Consider the following 20,581-nt stretch of genomic DNA (forward strand, 5'->3'; position numbering starts at 1 on the left):
AATTAAGGGAGCAGAGAATTGGACAAGGGACCTCTACAAGGTTGTTCTCGCTCTGTTGAGCAAATGTTGCTATTCTTTATAGGGGTTCCTAAGGAGCTGGATGATAATAGTTTGTAATCTTTTGGTTAAATTAGATCAATGAGTCATATAGGACTCTGGATGCAAAAAACGGGAGTCAAGGGGACTGTGGGCCTGTAATGATCAGACTAGATCAGGAGGACTGTGAGGGTTACAGTCTGGATATGGAGAGTAGGATTTAGTGAGATGTTTTAGTATAAAATAGAGAATTTTTCCTTAATGAGTTGGAAAAGTTTGAAATTTCCATTTCTTAAAACTTATTAAATGCCTAACACATAAAGGTCTAGGCGATTTACAACACACATACATACATAATATTATTAAAACAACAACATGACAAACGTATCAAAAACACAAATCATCTTGATATCAGTAGGCCTGTGATAACTTGGCCAGTCATGGTTTAGGAAACAGCCTAAAGGAATAAGGAGGCAAGCTGTGGCTGTTTCCTTTAGGTGCAATTTATTTACAGTGAAAAGCTGGGCTATTTTGTAATCCACAAGCCATGTTTTCTACAAAATTTCATAGGTTACTTGCCAATGAGCTAGCTTGTTTTACAAAGATGGGAGGAGAACAAGGACACGGTCTCCCGACTAGAATACTCTTTGGACTGTGGGATGATTGTAACCTCGGGCTTCGGTAGACTGAGCCTTCTCTAGGCATAGGCGGGCTGCCTCCCCATCTATATTTAGGCAATCCTGCACTTACAGAACATAGTCAATGAAGTTCTATTCTGGAGTTCCTTCATCTTCCCACATTTTGTGAGCTATGCCCAAAATTCCTCTCTGCCTCTTCCCATACAGTAACTCAAAAGGGGAAAAACCCCATAGAGCTCTGGTATACTTCACAGATGGTGAATAGGACATAGGGTAGCAAGGAGTCCCAATTATTGCTGTCATCCTCTACAAATTTCCTGAACATTTGCTTGAGCGTCTAATTGAAGTGCTCAACGAGGCCATTGGTTTGTGGGTGATACACAGAGGTATGTAAGGTTTTTACCTTGAACAAGGTGCAAAATTGTTTCATTACCTTGGACAGGAATTTGGTCTTCTGATCCATCAGGATTTCTTTGGGTAGCCCAAGTCATGAAAAACCTTCCATTAGGGCAGTCGCCATCATCGGGGTATTAATATACCATAGCAGTACTGCCTCTGGATATCTTGTGATGTAGTCAAGAATGAATTTATTTCCTTGAGGAGATCTCTTTAATGGCCCCACTAGGTCCATGCCTACATTTTCAAAAGGGATCTCTATGATGGGCATTGGTATTAGAGGTGCTGCCCGTACACTGGCAGGCTTTGAGAGTTGGAAGTAGTGCAGGACTGACAATAAACTGGCCCTGTTTATGTAGGCTTGGCCAATAAACTGTGCCAGTATTTTCTCTCAGGTCTTTTCCTCTCCTAGGTAACGCCCTAGAAGGTGGCTATATGTTTGCTTCATAACCTTCTGGCAATGAGGTTTGGGAACTAGGACTTGGTCCATCAATTCCCTCTCCATACTTCCTTTTGTGACTCAGTAAAGTAGGTCCCCTTTCATTACAAAATAAGGAGGAATAGGGTCTGCAACCTGAACTCCAGGGACTAGCTTTCCATCCACCCTCTGTATATAATCCCAGGCCCACTTAAAGGACTTATCCTCCCTCTGGACCCATCTGAAGCTCCCTGGGTTACCTCCATTTTTCCACTTAAAGGAGGCTAGCTGTAATATTCGGAGTGGATTGTGGCTCTTCCCCTGACTCTGACCCTTCTTGCCCAGTTACCTCTGTATTTTTCTTGTCCGCGATGCCTCCGGGATTTAGGAGCCTTAGAGTCTTTATGATACAGATCTGGATTATCCAAGGGAAAGAGTGCTGGAGACTCCAATGTTGTGGCTGGATGAAGCCATTGTGAGCTGGTTCCACAAGCTCTCAAAGTTTGGACAGTCCTGTCCTATCAGTACAGGGTAAGGTAGCCAAGAAAGAACTCCCACCACTATTTGGGCTTGCTCGACCAGAATCTTCAGTTGCACTTGGCTTGTGGGATACTACTGCTGTTCCCCATGGATGTAAGCCAAGGTCACAGTTCTTCTATAATCAATCTGGATCCACTTGACTAACTCTCTTCTAATGAGTGTCTTCATGCTACCAGAGTCCACTAATGCCTGAGTTGGAACACCATCTAGCTCAACAGCAATAACAAACGTAGAGACCCACGGCATTAATGTCCATGGCTCATCTTCCCTTTTGGGGCAGTCTTGTGAAAATGGCTCCTCTCTCTTCAGCTGAAGCATGGCGGTCCCATGGTTTTTGTGGTTGAGGTGAAAATACTTGCTTACCAGCTGTGGGGGATGCCTGTCCTTAGAGTCTAGTGCCCTCTACCCAGGTCAGGTGGTCACCCCTGAGACCATGGTTATTCAGGTATAGGCTGAGCTTGATAATAGGCCTCTGCCATTTCCAACGCCATCTAAGAATTATTCCAGCAAAATTACTTTAGCTACCTTCACCCTGGTCTTCCCTGCTGGGTGCAGCCACTTCCAAGTCTGTAGAAAAGGTTCCATGAGTTTTCCTGTGGTTGAAGAACTCCTTGCCGAAACCATTTTTTGTAGTTTTCTGGCGTGAATCCTGTTCTCATTAGAATGGCAGTCATGACTTCCAGATATGTGGTCCTCCCTTCTGGATTGGCGGTTTGGAAGGCATTTTGACTACTCCCAGTGAGTAGATTCCAGAGATAGGTAGTTCACCTGCCCTCTGGCCAACCTTCCATTCGAGCTGTGCACTAAGAGGTTTTCAGAAAACCATCAGATTCTTCTCCTAGTATCATCTTAAATAATGTCAGTAACAAAAGAGGTGGACTGGTTATGGTGGTTTGCACTGCTGCCTGTGCTTTCTGGGTTAGCACCATGTGCTCCTCCATCACCTGTTCTTGCAGTGACTGCTGCTGGTCAATTTGGGTTTGTAGAGTGCTATGCTGTTGTTGCTGCCTTGAAGTGAGGATCTGGATCAAGATTTGGATCACTTCCTCCATCTTCCCTGTTTTCCCAGCTGCCTCCAAACTAGGTGTTTCTATGAGGGTAGGAGATGGGAGATAAAATTTTTAAAAACCTGCTGGTTGCCAGGCCCTTACTTATTTCTTGAACCCTTACAGCACAGACGGGGCTAGCCTCCTTGGTCTGTTGTAACTTGGGCTAGGTAAGTAAAACTGTGAGGCTCCAGGGAAAAAAAGAAAGACAGATTATGGTTTTTTTTTTCTTTTTTCTGTGACTGTGAGCCTCTGCCTTTGCTTTCCATTTAGGCAAGAAAATCCCATGGCTGCTACCCTATATACTAACATGGCCAGTCATGGCTTAAGAAACAGCCAAGAGGAATAAGGAGGTAGACTTTGGCTGTTTCCTTTAGGTACAATGTATTTACAATAATAAAGCAAAATCAAACAAAATTCAGGTAGTACACAGACATCGAACACAGCAGGTCATTGCCTAGAAGAGGTTCCAGCCTGCTCCCTGGGACCTTTATAACCCTTCTAGGCTCTTATTTTTATGTATTTATTTTATTTATTTGTGTGCTTTTATATACCGAAGTTTGGAGAAGTCCTTCACTCCGGTTTACAGTTATAACAACATAATACAGTAAACAATAACAGGCATCTTGAGCATTGGAAACATCGTGATGTGGTAAAATATAACGGGTGGTTTTGAACATTGGTAATATATAAATATAAATATAATAGTACTATAACGTTTCGTTATAAAGTTTCTTAGTTCTTATGCTCTGGTGAGGGGCTCCTCCCTTCCCCAGGATTACTTGTGAGTCTAGATCTTAAGGAGGACCGGGAGAGACAGCTATTCCTGGTCCCCTAAGGTAGTCTGAGGGAGTTTCCTATAGATTCCCTCACAAGGCCTATTTGGTGTTTTATATGACCCATGTCCCTCTTATCTGGTGGAAAAAAAAGAAAAGAAAAAGCTGTCTTATTTACTTATTTGGTTAATTTGTATAGTGAATACTTCCTTGCAGGTGGGGTGTCTGCCAGTTTCCTTCTTTTTGAATAAGTTTTCTATAGACATGGCACTTTGTTATCGCTCTATGGCCAGTACTCTATTTCTTGTAAAGATTATTGAGAAAATAGGTTAAAACTTTTCTCTTATTTACAGGATATGGCTGGACTGGATCAGTGCTATGTGGGTTTTTGGCAAGGCCACAGCACAGAAACAGCGCTAGTATCCTTGACTGACAAAGTGCTATATTACAGGGACTGGGGAGAAACGGTTCTTCTGGTCCTTCTGGACTTAGCAAATGTGTTTGATCAGGTTAATTACGAGATTCTGCTAGTGGTTTAGGCAAGTAGGGTTGAAAGGAGTGGTAATTGTATTCATTGCTTTCTGTCACATAAATTATCTGCAGTTCTTATGAGAGATGAGAGGTCTGAACCTTTCCAGGCAGATTAAAAGGTCTTACAGTGTTTCCCTCTGTCATGCTTGCTGTTTAACATTTTCATGTACCCTCTGGGAGAGCTAATATGCTCTTTAGGGATCACAAGCTACCTATATGCAGAAGATGTCCAGCTAGTAGTTCCAGCTGGATATGATCCTGCTGCCACTATGGAATTTCTGAATGCAAATATGTGGGTGATTTCTAAGTGGCTGTTAGACAGTTGTGTTATTCTGAATGCAGGAAAATTGGAGGTGTTTATTCTTTATAAATGTGGGAGGAAAGGTCATGTTGTGGTGCTTACAAGCCTCCCATCACAAACATGAAAGCGATGAAGAAAAGGTGAAACACTTTTTGACAACTCATAATGAAATTCTTCTTCTTCTCCTAAGTTTTTGATTTTTGATCATAAGCAGTTTTGTAAGTACTAACAACATTTTAATCTCAGCCTTATACTTGTTTTTCTAGACAAAAAAGACTCTATAAGTTAAATAAAAAGATGCTGAACTACAAGGTTATAGAACATTTTTGATCAGATATATGAGGCCAGTTGACATTCCATCTAAGATTGGAACATTTTTAACAGAAATGAGGCCAGTTTACATTCCATCTAATTCAAGCCATAAATAAAGTAATCTACATTCGAGTTGAGAATAATTAGCATGGAAGCCAAGAGCAAATTACCATACGTCTGTTGCGACCATCGCTGCCTGACGTCTCCACTCCGCCCACCTTACCTCTTTGGTGACTCCCTTTTTGCTTGTTGGATGTTTGGCTGCCGCGGCATCATCTTGCCAACCTCCTCCAGTGTCCCCGGACCGGCTAGACGCTGCATTCTGCCATGTTTCCCAGAAGCCTAAGGGCGCACGCCCGACTCAAGTACCAGCAGTGGCGCGAACCTCAGGGGCATCCCCCTGAGATGACGTCATCCTCACTGGATACTTAAGGTCTCTGAAATCGCTAATTAATCGAGTTAGCAAGGGCGTTCTCCAGGTATTGCTGCGGATGGGATTCGCTCTCTGCATACCTTGCCACTCTGCCTCCTCGGACTTTACTAGGGGTACCCGCTCCTCGGGGGCCTCGCTTTCTCTTTTGCCTTTCAGATCGCAGTCAAGAACCAGTACTCGCTCCTCGAGGGCCCACGTTCTCGGACCTGCTTCTGAATACCACTTCTGCCAGGAAGTTATTGCTGCCTACAACACCAGTGAGTTACCATCTTTCTCTCAGAGCTTTCCCTAGAACCAGGTACTCGCTTCTCGAGGGCCTGATCCATTCCAGCTCCTGGGCTGCTTTAAGAGACTATTGTGTGAGTGTTACCATCAATGTTCTATTCCTGAACTCTGCATACCCTGCCTACTCACTATACTTAGTTTCTCTACAGTTCTGCCACCCTGGGATTGCTGTTCCAGTAACTGAGGGACTACAGCCCAGCCGGGCACTTCCAGCTCACTACTGCCACCTCTGTGGTTCAATATCTATACTAATAAACGAAGCTTGACCGACGTGCCGCAAATGCGCAGTAGAGACCAGCTCTACCGCGCATGTGCGGGCAAGCACGTCGGTCTGAGCCAGCGTCAGAAAAAAAGAAAAAACAATGGCGGCGTCCAGCGGCAGCGGCGTTGGGTGGCGGCGTCCGGTGGTAGCGGCGGCGGGTGGCAGCGGCATGGCGGCATCCAGCGGCGGCGGCGTTGGGTGGTGGCGGCGTCCGGTGGTAGCGGCGGCGGCGGGAGGCGGCGGCGGCGGCATTGGGTGGCGGCGGCGGCGTCCGGTGGTAGCGGCGGCGGCGGGTGGCAGCGGCATGGCGGCGTCCAGCGGCGGCGGCGTTGGGTGGCGGTGGCGTCCGGTGGCGGCGGGTGGCAGCGGCGGCGGCGGCAGCGAGGGGAGGACAGAGAGAGGGAGGGACTGAGTGAGAGGGGAGGAGAGAGAGGGAGTGGGACTGAGTGAGAGGGAGAGAGGGAGTGGGACTGAGGGAGTGGGAGGGAGGGAGGGAGGGGGGAGGGGAGATAGAGAGGGAGTGGGACTGAGGGAGGGAGTGGGACATAGAGGGAGGGGAGGGAGTGGGACAGAGGGAGAGTGGGACTGAGGGAGGGAGTGGGACAGAGTGAGAGGGGGAGGGAGTGGGACTGAGTGAGAGGGAGGGGGGGAGTGGGACTGAGGGAGAGGGGGAGGGGAGTGGGACTGAGGGAGAGTGAGAGGGAGGGAGAGAGGGGGGAGGGAGTGAGACTGAGTGGGAGGGAGGGACTGAGTGAGAGGAGAGGGAGGAGTGGGTGGGAGGTAGGGGGTGGAGGGGAGAGAGAATGAGGGGGAGGTGAGAGACAGAGGGATGTAGCCCTTTTTAACGGCGGTGGCAGCGAGGGAGGAGAGAGAGAGGGAGGGACTGACAGAGAGAGTGAGGGACTGAGTGAGAGGGGAGGAGAGAGAGGGAGTGGGACTGAGTGAGAGGGAGAGAGGGAGTGGGAGTGAGTGGGAGGGAGGGAGTGGGACGGAAGGAGAGGGGGGACTGAGTGAGGGGGGAGGGAGATAGAGGGAGGGGGGAGGGAGGGAGTGGGACAGGGAAGGAGTGGGACTGAGGGAGAGGGGGGAGGGAGAGAGAGGGAGGGAGTGGGACAGAGGGAAGGAGTGGGACTGAGGGAGAGGGGGAGGGAGTAGGACTGAGGGAGAGTGAGTGGGACTGAGAGAAGGAGGGAGGGAGGGAGTGGGACGGAGGGAGGGAGTGGGACTGAGGGAGAGTGAGAGGGAGGGAGAGAGGGGGGAGGGAGGGACTGAGTGGGAGGAGAGGGAGGAGTGGGAGGAGTGGGTGAGAGGGAGGGAGGGTAGGGGGTGGAGGGGAGAGAGAATGAGGGGGAGGTGAGAGACAGAGGGATGTAGCCCTTTTTAACGGCGGTGGCAGCGAGGGAGGAGAGAGAGAGGGAGGGACTGACAGAGAGAGTGAGGGGACTGAGTGAGAGGGGAGGAGAGAGAGAGGGAGTGGGACTGAGTGAGAGGGAGAGAGGGAGTGGGAGTGAGTGGGAGGGAGGGAGTGGGACGGAAGGAGAGGGGGGACTGAGTGAGGGGGGAGGGAGATAGAGGGAGGGGGGAGGGAGGGAGTGGGACAGGGAAGGAGTGGGACTGAGGGAGAGGGGGGAGAGAGAGGGAGGGAGTGGGACTGAGGGAGAGGGGGAGGGAGTGGGACTGAGGGAGAGTGAGTGGGACTGAGAGAAGGAGGGAGGGAGGGAGTGGGACTGAGGGAGGGAGGGAGGGAGTGGGACTGAGGGAGAGTGAGAGGGAGGGAGAGAGGGGGGAGGGAGGGACTGAGTGGGAGGGAGGGACTGAGTGGGAGGAGTGGGAGGAGTGGGTGAGAGGGAGGGAGGTAGGGGGTGGAGGGGAGAGAGAATGAGGGGGAGGTGAGAGACAGAGGGATGTAGCCCGTTTTAACGGGCTTAACGGCTTGTACTGTTTAATAAAAGAACTAGTGTGTGCCTGTCTCCAAACTCTGAGCCTGACCGGTGGTCCCTCTCAGGATCTTCCCCCGGGGGCGTGGTTATCTGCCACCGGCCCAAGGATCCACCCACAACTATCCCAAACAATAACAACGTCCATTCAAATTATTTGTTTTTAATAGAAAACCAGTCAGAAATTTTTGCCAATTATGTAATCTAGTTTAGGGGTGTATGAAACAAGTGTAGAAATCCTATAAATAGTCTTGCTATTAATAAAAAATCACTTGAAAGAGCATGTTAGATCGGTGCTTTGCCTCTCTGTCCAAGTTATTACTTATATTGTTTAATAAAAGAAGTTTGTTTTCGCTACAACTGTTGATTTTAAGCTTCTATTTTCAGAGAACCACAACACTTGGCGACCCAGGTATGACTCGAACCCACAAGCCCCATTAACACTTAAGGTTGTGAGACAAAAGTTGGAGATTTTGGAGTTCAGTTGGATAATCTCTTTGACCTAAATTCTTCTATATCTGGGATATTGCAGAGAGCTTCTTTAAACTTGGGCAGGTGTGGAGGTTGGATGTGTCTGCTTTTCAACTAGTGATACAGGTTTCTATGGATTATTGTATTAGTCTTGTATGTCATCTTGAGAAAAGCATCCAGTGTTTACAAGTAATACAGAATATGGAAACTTTAATGATATTCGATTGATCTCAGAGACATAGCCTTTATTGTGTGCACTCTACTGTATGACAAAAGGGAACGAGTGAAATTTAAGATCATGATGCTTTTTTGTGAACAAAACACAAAGCAAGGGCCTGGGTACCTGCAAGGGCTTATAAACTGGTACCATGCAAGATGCAACCTTCATTCATCTCAGGGAACACTGTTACGGAATCCCTCAAGGCTAGAGATGTGAAAGGTAGAATGCCTTAAGAGTGTTTTCTGTTACCCTGAGGTGTGTCTCCTTGGATATTTGATCATAACTGAATTACATCATGCTTCGAAAAAAGTTAAAATGAATGACTATTCCCTACAAGGTGGCTTTATGTAACATAGTAATGATGACAGAAAAAGACCAAATGGTCCATCCAGTCTGCCCAGCAAGCTTCTTATCTGCCATGCCATGCAGGTTACTCCATGTTTCTCGTAAGATTAGCAACTGCTGCTCCATGCAATTATTAGATGAGCCTGCTTGAAAATTCAGATAGTGATGTGTTTTGCTTATGGACTTGGCCTAAGAAACAGTCCTGTACTTTTTGACTGATGTCTGCTTATCAGTACCCCAGACTGTAAAAGTCAGGATCCATATTGGTTGTTGTTTGAATCCAATTCCTCTTCCACTCCCCACCAAAGAGGAGAATCACGATGTAGTTGCATCAAAAGCATCAAGGCTTATTGGTTAAGGGTAGTAATCCCTTGTCTTCTGTTAAGGGTAGTATTTGCTGCTCTGCGCAAGTTACCCTCATTCTTATCAGTTCTCCATATCGTAAAAGTTGGGCTCCCATTGGTTGTTGTCTGAATCCAACTCCCCTTTTCTCCCTGCCATTGCAACGGAGAGCAATTTTGCAGTTGCATCAAAAACACTAAGGCTTATTGGTTAAGGGTAGTAACTGCCACACCAGTTACCCCCATGCACCTTTTTCTTCATTTCCATCCACTAGCCTTTAGGGATCCACAGTGTTTATCTCATGCCACTTTGTATTCTTTGACTGTTTTCATCTTCACCACTTCCTCCGGAAGGACATTCCAGGCATCCACCACCCTGTCAGTGAAAAAATATTTTCTGGTGTTGGTTCTGTCCCCCTTCGAGCTTCATTTCATGACCCCTAATTCTACTGATTTTTTTTCCAACAGAAAAGGTTTGAAATTTGTACATCATTAAAACCTTTCAGGTATCTGAAAGTCTGTATCATATCTGTATCATATCTCCCCTGCACCGCCTCTCTTCCAGGGTATACATATTTAGATTTTTCAGCCTCTCCTCATAAGTCTTCAGATACTGATCCCACACCATTTTGGTCACCCTTCTCTGGTCCGCCTCCTTCCTGTGGTGCGGGGTCAGTTGGGCATATTTGGCATTTAAGTAGTTATGATAGTCTATGGTGATAATGATTGTTTTTGAAGGGGTGGATGACTGAAGGTGGGTTGGGTGGCTTGGTAGGGGCTTTGAGTTTTTATTTTTTGCATGTATGAATTTGTATATTATATAGTTATATATTGTACACAATCTTGGGCAGGCTTGCACCTAGTAAGGTGGCATATAAATAAATAAATAAAATGAAAATGGATATCTGGGACCTACAACTGTTACCGATGTTTCTTCTTCTCTAGATCTCCCCTCCCCTTCATTACCAGACTCCTAAGTTTAAGTATACTAACAACTACCACCAACCCATATGCCTTGTCTCTAATGGCACATATGTGCCCACATTTCCAATTGGTCATCTTAGTTTTGCCAGTGAGCTGCAGCCACAGTAAAACCATACTTGGGCCCAAATCTCTCCCTTGACCTTTCTGTTAGTGGTTTACTATTTTTTTTGACTGTACTTGAATTGCCCGGATAAATAAATATGTGGACCCCTATAGCTGTTGGGTGTACCCCATCTGACAAAAAAATGTGGCTCCTCTGTATAGTTGGGGTGGGGGTGGGAGCAGAGGCATGTGTTCATACTAATAGGTGTATTACAACATTGTAGACACCAGCCTGTACCACTAGTCCTCTCTATAAAATTGCATCATGCCATTATTAATACCCGTAGCATCAAAGGGCAGATGTGGCAAAAATGGAAGAGGAAGGGGATTAAGGGCTAAGTCTATTATCCTGTACAGGGAGTACCAGCAGAAGCAGCACAAATGATATTAGTGATTGTACCAGAATTCCCTGAACCAAGATAGAGAGGTAATTTTATTTATGTATTTAAAATATTTATATACTTATATTAGAAGATACAATCACAATATTAAATACAATAAAATAAGCATAACAAATAACATAAAATAAGCATCTTTGATGTGACCCAGTATGGCAGTTCTTGTGTCATGTTCTTAAGCATCCATTCAGTAGAATGCCAGATATCAGTTATATAATATAACCTCTAAACCACCCATTCCTCAACAGCAAACTCACAAACCTTAAAGATGTGGCCCCAGCCAATTTTCAAACTGTACAGATAATACCCCAATGCCCCACAGCACCAAAAATATGGCATTCCAACTGTACACAATTATCCAGTGCCCTCTGATACATCCCTATACTATCCATCCTCTAATAACAAACCCATAAATCTTACACCTCTTGCCCAACAACCAATTTACAAACTGTACTGATACCCCAACACCCCACCGCACCAAAAATATAGTATCCCAGATACATGAATAATTACTCACTGTCCCCTAAAATCCCATTCTGCCTGGCAGCAGAAGTGAAGGAGCCCTTCAGCTACAGGAGGATCCCATCCCACCCAGTGGCAGAAGAGGCCTGTGGCTGCTGAGAGATCCCATCCCACCCGGCAGCAGAGATGGAAAAGGCCCATGGCTGGAAAGGGTTCCATCTCACCTGGCAGACCAACTGAAGAAGAGGGACTGGAGCCAGTGTGTATGTGTGTGAAGGAAAGAGAGTAGAACCAGCTTGTGAGTGTGTGTCTGGAGAAGAGAGAATGGCGTCAGCTTGTGTGTGTGTGTGTGTATATGTGGAGGAGATGGAATGGAACCAGCGAGTGTATGTGTGTGTATGTGGAAGAGAGGGAATGGAGATAATGCGTGTGTGTGTGTGTGTGTGTGTGTAGGAAAGTGAATGGAGCCAACCTGTGTGTGTGTAGAGAAGAGGGAGTGGAGTCAGCATGCATTTGAGAGGAGGAGAAGGACTGGAGCCAGTGTATGAGTGCCTGGGAGAGAGTGAGCCATTACATATGTGTGCCTGAGAGAGAGTGAGCCAGAGTGTGTGTGTGTGTGCGCCTGAGAGAGAAGGAGCTCGTATGTATATGTGTGTATGCCTGAAGATGAATGTGCTTATATATAAGAGAGGAGACATTTTGTGCACCTCCCTTCCCCTCCCACTACTTGACAATCTCATGGTGAATGAAAGCCAAAGGTTCCCGGGTATGGAGAGTGAGTGATTTTTTGTATCACCCTTATTGATTTTAACTAAACAGGTGTTTGATGTGTGTGCTGTTTTGAAATATTTGTACTGGTGTTTGGGAAATTTAAAAAATATATGAGTTATTATTGGATGTTATTCTATTCATCTCCTTTTTTGTAATATTAATTTTATTACCATGGTTTTACTATTATGATTGATGCTTTATATTGCTTGATTTTATTGTTTGATGTTTTCTGAGGAATGGTGATGTTTCTGTTTTCATTGGTGCACTACATACAGGGTCTGATTTGTTGCGGTTTCCAGTTCAGTTTATGTCTGCACTTTTCCATTTATACTTTATGGTCACGTTATTCTGTATTTGGTGTGGGTGTGTCTATATTCTGCATGTGTGCTTGAGGTTAAGTATTCTGCTAATTTGTCATTTCTATGAAGTGATCTTAGGAGCTTGGTTTGTTCTGCTTTCCTAATAGGAGGTATATTGGTGTTTTAGGGCCTGGTGTAATGTTTGCAGGGTCACCATTTCATACGGTTGTAACTGTTTGTGTGCTGGCAGTCAGTGCTGTATTGGAATGGGAGGTTTATTATATTGTAATTGTAATTTTAGCTTGCTCATGGCTTTCTGAGGACCAAGCCCACACCCAACATGCTACAATAGTCCTCATACCATATGTGTTACAAGGGTCTTTTTGTATTTTAAGCATGGTTTTCTGGGTCACACCACAGCAGTACATGTAAATATAATATATATGCTGTTGTGATAATTTTATTTCAAAAGACTGTACTTTGAGTGTCCTTTTTCATGTGAAATCTGTTATTATAAATGCATAATTTGCAGTTGTAGGTGGAGAGGGCTGTGGTCAGGGAAGGACTGGACACAAAGCTGTAAGATTCACTTAGGGTGCCTAATATCCTTGCACTGACCCTGATTAGAAAAAGATTACAAATCAAATGTTAAAAATAAGCAGAATAAGGAGGGGGCCAGCACAGTAATTGTTTGCACAGGACAGCAAAAAAGGTGCACCGACCCTGCATAGAGGTGCCCTATGGTTACGCTTTGACAGGGTTCCCACCCCTCTCCAGTGAAAAGAGACCCTGCGCAGTGGTAGCCGGATGGTGATGTGGTGGTAAAGGAGGGGGAGGGGTGCAGGGGAAACCACACAAATGCATTGACCTCCATGCACCAGACACCTTCGCTGCACCTCTGCCCCAGATCATTACTACCTGTAGCAATCCAAGCCAGAACTCATTGGAAAGCTTGCAGAAAAAAGCTAGTTTCAGATATTTGTAGAAGGATCAACATGAGAACAAACCTCTCTAGGCAATTAATTCCAGAGGACTGGGCATGTCCAGGAAAAAATAAATAGCAGCCCATGTATAATCTTTTAAAACAAGACACCAATGGTTGATGTTCACTTCTTCCTTGGAAACTCTGCTTCGGTGTGGGAGAGGAGTCCACTCCCCTTCGGAGGGGAGGCTGATTCAAATGCTAAATGTTTGGACAGACCACAAGGGATGTGCAGCAGGGATGGATTTGTCCCATTCGGTATTCGTATTCGTCAGGACCCAAATCCGTTGCATCCATTCTCGGGGGACCCCGATCCGTTCATTAGTTACATATGTATTCGTTTCCCAAAAAAAAACCCCATCCGAACCCTTTAAATTTAATTAACTACAACCCCCCACCCTCCTGACCTCCCCAAGACTTGCCAAAATTCCCTGGTGGTCCAGCGGGGGTCCTGGAGCAATCTCCTGCACTCGGGCTGTAGGCTGCCGGTATTCAAAATGGCGCCGATAGCCTTTGCCCTTACTATGTCACAGGGGCTACTGGTGCCATTGGTCGGCCCCTGTCACATGGTAGGAATTTTGAATACCGGCAGCCGACAGCCTGAGTGCAGGAGATCGCTCCAGGACCCCCGCTGGACCATCAGGGAATTTTGGCAAGTCTTGGGGGGGGTCAGGAGGGTGGAGGTTTATTCGCCATACGTTTCGCGATCCCCAGGAACACAACGAAGATGGCATATACGTTGCGGATTACCAATACGTTGCAAACGAATGCACACCCCTACAGACCACATGATGGTTGATTCTTGCCTACATATAGGGTTTCTACATTAGGATGGCCTACCAAGAGCTAAACAAATCTGAATCCCTTCACCTGATGTGTGTCAGCGTGTTGGTGGTGGCCGTTGCAGGAGCAGATTCATAGCTGTTATATAGCTGTTTTCAAGCTTTTTTTTTTTTTTCCTTTCTGCTTGCATCAATCCATTCTTATCACTGGAAACAGTCAAATGTCAGCTGCTACATCTCTTCTCTGCCATTCCTGCCCCTGCGGTTGGAGAGGGTGGTCTTCTGCTGACGCATCCTTGCTACTGCTTTTCTACACTACTTTTTTACCCTCCTACATGTCCCCCAGGAAAACCTGAAAGAAAACTTGTTCCTGTTCTTTTAAACCATTTTTCCCTACCCTACCCCCAACACATTTTGTTCTCTCTGAAATCCTAAGGGCTGGATCCTAAAGATCTTGAGTACACAGAGCAGTGGCCATGCTATGTGTCCTCAGCCATCTAATGCGCCTAGGCGTGCTTCACTTTAATTATTAAGAAATGATAGGACGCTTTGCATTGCTTTATTTCTTTTCCAGCACATCAAATGAGAACGTCTGGCAGCAGCCGTTCCCTTTGTCACAACTGATAAGACAGCAAATTACCTATTTCCATGAACTTAAAAAAAATCCTTACAAAGAATGCAGAAATATCCTTCTATAAAGTAAGTCATGCAAGAAGAATTACACAGAAATGTATGAGCTACTTAAACTGTGAATTATTTAAATTATATGATTATAGGTTAGGAAATATCATATAGATGGCTAATTTGATAATTATACCTCACAATGTTTTAGACAAAGACAAATGCCTTCTGTTCTACATTCTGTAGAAAACCCCAGCCAAACATGATTTTTTTTTTTCAGTTCAGGGATTGTCAATAAACCATTACCAGTGCAAACAGGTATGTGTCCCATCTTACACCTACCGAGATCTCCTAGGTATCAATCATGGCACAGAAGTGCTCACTAAAGGATTAGCTTCACAGTTATTTGAGAAATCATTGTTTACCTGATTCCGTTGTAAACCTAGGTGTATATGGTCAGAGTGATTGGGATATTTTTTTTTTTGTTATTGCATTTGTGGCTTGTGCACAAAAAAATAATGGAAAGAAATGTGCCTTTTATTAAGAGGTCTGTGCAGTAAAACATGCAGTACAGAATGTTTATCTTGGGGAAAAAATAATTCAGGACAAGGTGAGAGATCAATTCCTTTGTACAGTTCTCTTACCCTTTATTGCCTTGTGAACTAGAGCATAGTTCTCTTTTCATCAGCATTGCTACATCTCATGTGGGTTACGGATGAAAGCACTTTATGGGAGGGAAAAAACCGGCACCCATATCTGAAACCTTCAAATGATTTAGTTTCAGAAAATAATTTCTGGCTGAATGCCTTATTGTGCAGTGGGTCACAGACAACGATAGCTCATGGGACTTAGCAAATTGCCCATTTTCTCATTTTTCCCTGTGAATGGGACTGAACATTTTTAAAAAGGATTTAGCTGGGTAGCTAAGTAATTGCCCAGTTACATTCCCCTAGACTGCCATACACTTCTCACGAGACTGTGAGAACAGTGCAGGAGTTCGGGCACCGTGCGATTCCAGCTCACTGAGAGTTGCATAGTGCAGGTAGGAAACAGTACAGCTGTTGCCATCAGGAAGCCTCTGGAGAAAGGGGGCGGGGCTGGGAAGAGTGTATATTGGGAAAAGCGTCAGGGAGCCATATTGATGGTTAACAGGAGCCACCACTGGCTCCCATGCCTTTGAAGGACACTGACAATATGGATTTATTTTTTTTTTTATCACAGTCAGGGGTGAATATCCACCAGATTTTTTTCCAACAGGTCCAGGAAAATCCAAAGTATATCAAATTAAAGAAATTTGCTCTGGTATTCCTTGCATCTACTTTCAGATTGTGAGGGATCTGTTTTGTATCTCCAAGAAATTTGAAGTGGGTTTGCCAATTTAAGGATATTCACATTGGATTTCTCATAGATCTGAAGCGGATTTTGCCACAAATTTAGATTTTCACCAAAAAAAAAAGGTTTGCTGAACTGCTTCAATGAAACTAAAGAATGTGTCAGGTTTTTCAAATTGGGAGTATATCATGTGAAGAAATGTGTATGTCTCTACCTTTCAACTCTCAACTCAAGGAAATATGTTGTGATTTATACTCTGCTAAGTCTCCATTTGCATTATGGATGTAACACTTTGTGTGAGAAAGTTGTGCCACACGATCATGCATTATCATTTTGTCTAATTTCAGAAAACATAATTTGTGGCAGGATGCTCTATAGTTACATTTTTACATTTTTACAAAGAAAATTGTGAATCACCCTAGGCTGTTTTAAGGCAAACAATGCACAAAACCCTTTTTTCAGGGTTGATACCAAAGCTGAAGCATCCTGCCACGTTAGGTTTTATGACAGTAAGCAGCATTCTGCATGGAGGAATGTATGAAATACATTACGCATGTAATCTTATGTAGAGCCACCTCCCTCCCCCAACCCCCCTTAAACTAAAACATTGTCAGGGGATGTAGCAAATAACACACACAGTGTAGTTCAGGAGAATCTGAATAAAAACAATTTTGCATCAGAAGTCTCTTAATAGGTATTCAATAAGCTTTCAGTAATAAGCGGTCAGCAATATGCCGAAACAAAGTCAAGGAGGAAAAAAGTCAAGGAGGAAAAAAAAAGCTTCACTATCTATCTCATTATTTATCCTAACTTCAGAAAATGTAGGCTATGACCGTGTGGTTTTCTGTTCAGTTATCTTTTACATAAGAAAAAGGAGTGGGCATAGTTTGCTGTGCAAAAACTGGATTACCCATTCCCTGTTTTCCTCCACATGAATGGCGATTAAACCAGTGGTTCTCAACCTTTTTCTTGTCATGACACTTCTAACAGACAAAACTCACATGCGTGACACATTGCTGACAACAATCCGCAACTGAACTATAAAAACACATAAGTATTACTTTTATTGTTAACAGTGACACAAGGGAAAGTTAAGAGTACTCACTCAGAACAGAAATGTCATAATTTTTGTACAAGCTTTGCAATGTGCCTAAGGATCAGGAAATTTCCACTCACAGTGATTGATGGCGATTATACATGTTAATTTTAGATAGTAATGAACTTTAAATCTTAGTTTATATTTAAACAAATACATTACAAGTTTTAATTAATAGATTATACTGTATATTTTTTTTCTGTTTGGATGGAGCTAGCAGAAAAAATGAAGCTTATAACAAGAACACAGGTACATGTTAACAATGAAATGAAATCATTCACATTAATAAACAATACCTCTTCTCACACTATAAATAGAAACATGTTGACAGAAACCAAACTGAAAACTGCAACAACGCAGCAACAGAAAAACAAACATTAACAGCCCTCGTAAATCAAACAAATTCAAGAAATATAAATGAATCATAATAAACCATACTAATAAAAAGAATATTGACAAAGAACTGATGAACAGAACAACATCCAACATAATATAAAATATGTAAAAAATATTCCAAGCAGCAATACAATATTTCAAAATAGCAGACATATAAAACACTCAATGGTCCATATTCAGTAAGCCATTTAGTGGAGAAGTTATCTGACTAAAGTTAATGGGATAACATGATCTGTATATTGAGCAGGATAAAAGTCCCACTGAATATACTTGCTTAAAGTTATCCGGCTATATATGTAGCTGGATAACTTAAAAGCCTAAGTGGCTATGTATGAATATAGCCGTTTAGGTTTTAAGTTATCTGGCCTTGTATGGCTGAATAACTTGCTACTTATCTGGATATCTTCAAAAGATATCCAGGTAAGTAGCGCTGTAAATTTAAAATAAAAGAATTGTTAAAGGGCTTATGGCCCGATTTTTAGCTTCCCCCACACACTTTCCATAATGCCCTGATGGGCCATGTACCCCGTACCCCCAGTCCCCTTTTACATTTAATAAAAAATGTGCTGTGGTCCTTGGGTGGTTCCCCCAAGCCCCTTCCCCAGATCTAACACAATTGTAAAGTTCTGCTCCCAGTCCATCACACACGCACACACACACACACCTCCCACACACGCACACACACACACAACTCCCACACACACACACACAGACTCCAAATCTCCCACCCCTCTCCCCCGAATCATAGAAATCCCTACTGGGAGCATGATATGCATTTACCTGCTCTCGACATGCTCTGGTATAGCTTCTGTCAAAGCTGCACTGCAAGTGTAAATTATTCATAGGAGCTATGCCGGAGCATGCCAGTAAGTGCAAATCTTGCTCCTGGAGGGGATTTTTATAGTTTGGGCCTGGGGGGTGGGGTGGACAGTGAGGGTCCAGAGGAATGGGAGATGTGACACGTCACATTTTTAGACTGTCGTGGGGTGGGAGGGATTGGCGGACACAGACTTAAAATCAGGCCATAGGCCCTTTAATACAACTCTTATTTTAAATTCACAGCGCTACTTTACCTGGATATCTTTTAAAGATATCTAGATAAGTATTATGTATTATTATTATTCATTTATTTGTTACTTGGTGCCAGGCTATAGGTGACTTACAAGAGCTGACATACATAATCCATAAGTAAAATAACATTGTCATATAAAAGCAATAAAAACTCAATTAAAGCAAATAAGAACATCCAATCTATAAATAGAATAACATCAAAACATATTAAGAGCATATTGCTGACCGCTTATTACTGAAAGCTTATTGACTGTCTATTACGAGCATATTGCTGACCGCTTATTGCTGAATGCGTATTGAATGCCTATTGCATGCATATTGCTGGTCGCTTGTTGCTGAGAGCCTATTGAGGGCACACTAAGCGCCTATTGCTGCCGCCTCTTCTTATTGCGCGTCTATTGCTATTAAGCGCCTATTGCTATTAAGCGCCTATTGCTATTGTGAGCCTATTGCTATTGAGAGCCTATTGCTATTGAGAGCCTATTGCTATTGAGAGCCTATTGCTATTAAACGCCTATTGCTATTGTGAGCCTATTGCTATTGAGAGCCTATTGCTATTGAGAGCCTATTGCTATTAAGCGCCTATTGCTATTGTGAGCCTATTGCTATTGTGAGCCTATTGCTATTGAGAGCCTATTGCTATTAAGAGCCTATTGCTATTAAGCGCCTATTGCTGCCGCATATTATTTGTGAGCACCTTTTGTTCAATGGATCAGAAAGCTGCGGAGTCTTCAGCAACGGCGCCCCCTGCTTCGGGCATTGCAGCCCTTGGCCTCTGCTCCGCATGCCACCTTAGGGCCACGCGCAGGGATGAGCCAGATTCTCTGTGTGCCCAATGTGAGGGGGCCCTGCGACCCTCGGGCCAGGACCTGTCTCAACCACGATTTGTGGACAGTTCCCCAGGGGCTACCCCGGAGTTAGGGGGCAGTCTCGACCAATCCGGCGTACCAGGGGAGCTTGTACCCCGGCGCTTAGAGGCTGCTTCCATTTCCTGGGTGGATCTCTTTAAGGGAATTCATGCTTTTGTACAGATGCAAACGGCTGCCCATCCAGGCCCTACGGTTCCTGTAGTTCCTGCGGTGGCTGCGCCTGCGGCGGCTGCTCCGGTGGCAGCTCCTGCGGATCCGGTTCCTGGGCCTTCACAACCTTATCGCGAGCGGGACTTCCCACTGATGGATAGCCCAGATCAGTCAGACCAGGAGGTCTCGCAGGACAAGTCCGAACTCCCGGACGAGGGGGACCTCCCTCCAGGGACTGAGCCATATCGAACCATGAGGCGGTTCTTCCCTAAGGAGGATCTCTCCGACCTGGTGTCTCAGTGTCTAGCGGAATTGGATATTACAGGTCCCAGCGCTTCGATACCTTCTGCGCAGAACCCCCTACTGGAAGGTCTTCGTCCTACGGCCCGCCATTTTCCATTTTTACAGGCGGCGCAACAACTGATTGATTTAGAATGGGCGGCTCCAGCGGCTGCCTTCAAAGGGGGTCGGGCTCTGACGAGCATGTACCCATTGGCGCCGGCTATCCAGAATCTGCTGGCGTGCCCTCAGGTGGACGCCTTGATTAGCGCGGTGGTCAAGCGCACTACCATTCCAGTTGAAGGGGGGACGGCCCTCAGGGAGCCGCATGATCGACGACTGGACGCCATTCTGCGTCAGGCCTTTGAGGTGGCGGCTTTATCTTTACGGATCGCCACCTGCTGCATGGTGGTGACGCGTGCCTGTTTGTCACAGGTTAGGAACAACGCTCCAGCGGCGGACATGGAATCTGCTCTTTCGTTCCTTACGGATGCGGCATCTGACCTGGTACGGACAACCGCTAAAGGGATTTCATCCTCCGTAGCGGCCAGGAGGCAGCTCTGGATCCGAAGATGGTCGGCTGATGCGCCTTCTAAAACCCGCCTCACCAGATTGCCCTTCAGGGGCTCCTTTCTATTTGGCAGCGACCTTTATAAACTGGCCAGTGCATGGGGCGCCTCTCCAGTGCCCAGATTGCCG

At 45.1% G+C, this 20,581-nt stretch overlaps 1 protein-coding gene across 15 annotated transcripts in view; it reads left to right on the forward strand.

Moving 5' to 3' along the window:
• TMEM200A (transmembrane protein 200A) overlaps positions 1–20,581 on the forward strand; it is a 245,515-nt gene that overhangs the window by 201,470 nt on the left and 23,464 nt on the right. For 6 of the 15 annotated variants that reach the window (XM_029594548.1, XM_029594547.1, XM_029594549.1 and 3 more), the window contains one exon: positions 14,643–14,767. The exons of the other annotated variants lie outside the window; for them this stretch is intronic. In XM_029594548.1, coding sequence (XP_029450408.1) covers positions 14,745–14,767 — 23 coding nt within the window. In that variant the 5' untranslated portion in view covers positions 14,643–14,744. The remainder of the gene's footprint in view (positions 1–14,642; positions 14,768–20,581) is intronic. 15 annotated transcript variants of the gene reach the window in all.

This window comes from Rhinatrema bivittatum, chromosome 3, assembly GCF_901001135.1.
Source record: "Rhinatrema bivittatum chromosome 3, aRhiBiv1.1, whole genome shotgun sequence".
Lineage (NCBI taxonomy): Eukaryota > Metazoa > Chordata > Amphibia > Gymnophiona > Rhinatrematidae > Rhinatrema > Rhinatrema bivittatum.